The sequence below is a fragment of the Protopterus annectens genome, chromosome 16.part0 (assembly GCF_019279795.1).
Source record: "Protopterus annectens isolate FY-2018-M chromosome 16.part0, PAN1.0, whole genome shotgun sequence".
NCBI classification, from domain to species: domain Eukaryota; kingdom Metazoa; phylum Chordata; order Ceratodontiformes; family Protopteridae; genus Protopterus; species Protopterus annectens.
In genome coordinates, this window is record NC_056750.1 from 578,229,995 (window position 1) to 578,232,701 (window position 2,707).

Here is a 2,707-nt window from a genome sequence, read left to right on the forward strand (position 1 = left end):
TGGCATTGGTTTATCTGTATGCATCAGTATTGCTTTATCTATGTGCACTGGCATTGGTTTATCTATGTGCACTGAGATTGGTTTATCTGTGTGCACTGAGATTGGTTTAAATATGTGCACTGGCAGTGTTTTATCTATGTGCACTGGCTTTGGTTTATCTATGTACAGTGGCTTTGGTTTATCTGTGTGCATTGGTATTGCTTTCTCTATGTGCACTGGCATTAGTTTATCTGGGTGCACTAGCATTGGTTTATCTGTGTGCACTGGCAATGGTTGATCTGTGTGCATTGGCACTGGTTATCTATGTGCACTGCCATTGGTTTATCTATGTGCACTGGCAATGGTTTATCTGTGTGCACTGGCCTTGTTTTATCTATGCACATTTGCATTGGTTTATCTATGTGCAATAGCATTGCTTTATCTATGTGAACTGGCATTGGTTTATCTATTTGCACTGGTTTATTCTATATGCACTGGCAGTGGTTTATCTATGTACACTGGCAGTAGTTTATGTGCACTGGCATTGGTTTATCAATGTGCACTGGTTTATCTATGTGCACTGGCTTTGGTGTATCTATGTACATTGACATTGGTTTATCTGTGTGCATTGGCATTGCTTTATCTATGTGCACTGACATGGGCTTATCTGTATGCACTGGCATTGGTTTATCTATGTGTGCTGGCAATTGTTTGTTTATGTGCAATGGCATTGGTTTATCTACGTACATTGGCATTGGTTTATCTGTGTGCATTGGAATTGCTTTATCTATATGCACTGGCATTGGTTTATCTGTATGAAGTGGCATTGGTTTATCTATGTGCACTGGCATTAGTTTATCTGTGTGCCCTGGCAATGGTTTATCTGTGTGCATTGGCACTGGTTTATCTATGTGCACTGGCATTGCTTATCTATGTGCACTGGCATTGCTTATCTATGTGCACTGGCCTTGTTTTATTTATTTGCATTTATATTGGTTTATCTATGTGCATTGGCATTGCTTTATCTATGTGGACTGGCATTAGTTTATCTATGTGCACTGGCATTGGTTTATCTATGTGCACTGGCATTAGTTTATCAATGTGCACTGGCATTGGTTTATCTATGTGCACTGGCTTTGGTTTACCTGTGTGCGCTGGCATGGGTTTATCTATGTGCACTGGGATTGGTTTATCTATGTGCACTGGCACTGGTTTATCTATATGCACTGGCATTGGCTAATCTATGTACACTGGCAGTGGTTTATCTATGTGCACAGGCACTGGTTTATCTATGTGCACTGACATTGGTTTATCTATGTGCATTGCCATTGGTTTATGTGTGTGCATTGGCAATGCTTTTTCTATGTGCACTGGCATTGGTTTATCTATGTACATTGGCACCGGTTTATTTGTGTGCATTGGAATTACTTTAGCTATATGCACTGGCATTGGTTTATCTGTGTGCACTGGCATTAGTTTATCTGTGTGCAGTGGCACTGGTTTATCTATGTGCACTGGCATTGGTTTATCTGTGTGCACTGGCATTGGCTTATCTGTGTGCACTGGCATTGGTTTAGCTGTGAGCACTGGCAGTGGTTTATCTGTGTGCACTGGCAGCACTGGCCTTGGTATATCTATGTGCACTGACATTGGTTTATCTATATGCATCGGCATTGGTTTATCTATGTACACTGGCATTGTTGTATCTATGTGCACAGGCATTAGTTTATCTATATGCGCTGGCATTGGCTTTTCTGTGAGCACTGTCATTGCTTTATCTATGTATGCTGGCTTTGGTTTATCTATTTTCAGTTGCTTTGGTTTATCTGTGTGCATTGATATTGCTTTATCTTTGTGCACTGGCACTGGTTTATCTACATGCAGTGGCATTGGTTTATCTATGTGCACTGGCATTGGTTTATCTGTGTGCACTGGCATTGGTTTACCTATGTGCATTGGCATTGCTTTATCTATGTGCACTGGGATTGGTTTATCTGTGCTCACTGGCATTAGTTTATCTGTGTGCAGTGGCACTGGTTTATCTGTGTGCACTGGTCTTGATATATCTATGTGCACTGGCATTGGTTTATCTCTATGCAGTAGCATTGGTTTATCTATGTGCAGTGGAATTGGTTTATCTATGTGCAATGGAATTGGTTTATTTATGTGCACTGGCAGTGGTTTATCTATGTGCACTGGCATTGGTTTATCAATGTGCACTGGCTTTGGTTTATTTATGTGCACTGGCTTTGGTTTACCTATGTGCACTTGCATGGGTTTATCTATGTGTGCTGGGATTGGTTTATCTATGTGCATTGGCATTGATTTATGTATGTGCACTGTTGATGCTTTATCTATGTGCACTGGTGTTGTTTTATCAATGTGTATTGGCATTGTGTTATCTATGTGCACAGGCATTGGTCTTTCCATGTGCACTCGCACTGGTTTATCAATGTACATTGCCAATGGTTTATGTGTGTGCCTTGGCAATGCTTTTTCGATGTGTGCTGGCATTGATTTATCTGTGTGCATTGGGATTGGTTTATCTATGTGCACTGGTATTGGTTTATCTATCTACATTTGCATTGGTTTATCTGTGTGCATTGGAATTGCTTTATGAATGTGCACTGGCATTGATTTATTTGTGTGCACTGGCATTGGTTTATCTGTGTGCACTGGCTTTGGTTTACCTATGTGCACTTTCATGGGTTTATCTATGTGTGCTGGG

At 40.7% G+C, this 2,707-nt stretch overlaps 1 protein-coding gene across 1 annotated transcript; it reads right to left on the bottom strand.

Annotated features, from left to right (window-relative positions):
• Positions 1–1,215: 1,215 nt before the first annotated feature.
• On the bottom strand, positions 1,216–2,439 carry LOC122790622 (cell surface glycoprotein 1-like). The gene has a single exon (XM_044058148.1). The coding sequence runs from the start codon at positions 2,437–2,439 to the stop codon at positions 1,216–1,218; it is 1,224 nt and encodes a 407-aa protein (XP_043914083.1).
• Positions 2,440–2,707: the final 268 nt, after the last annotated feature.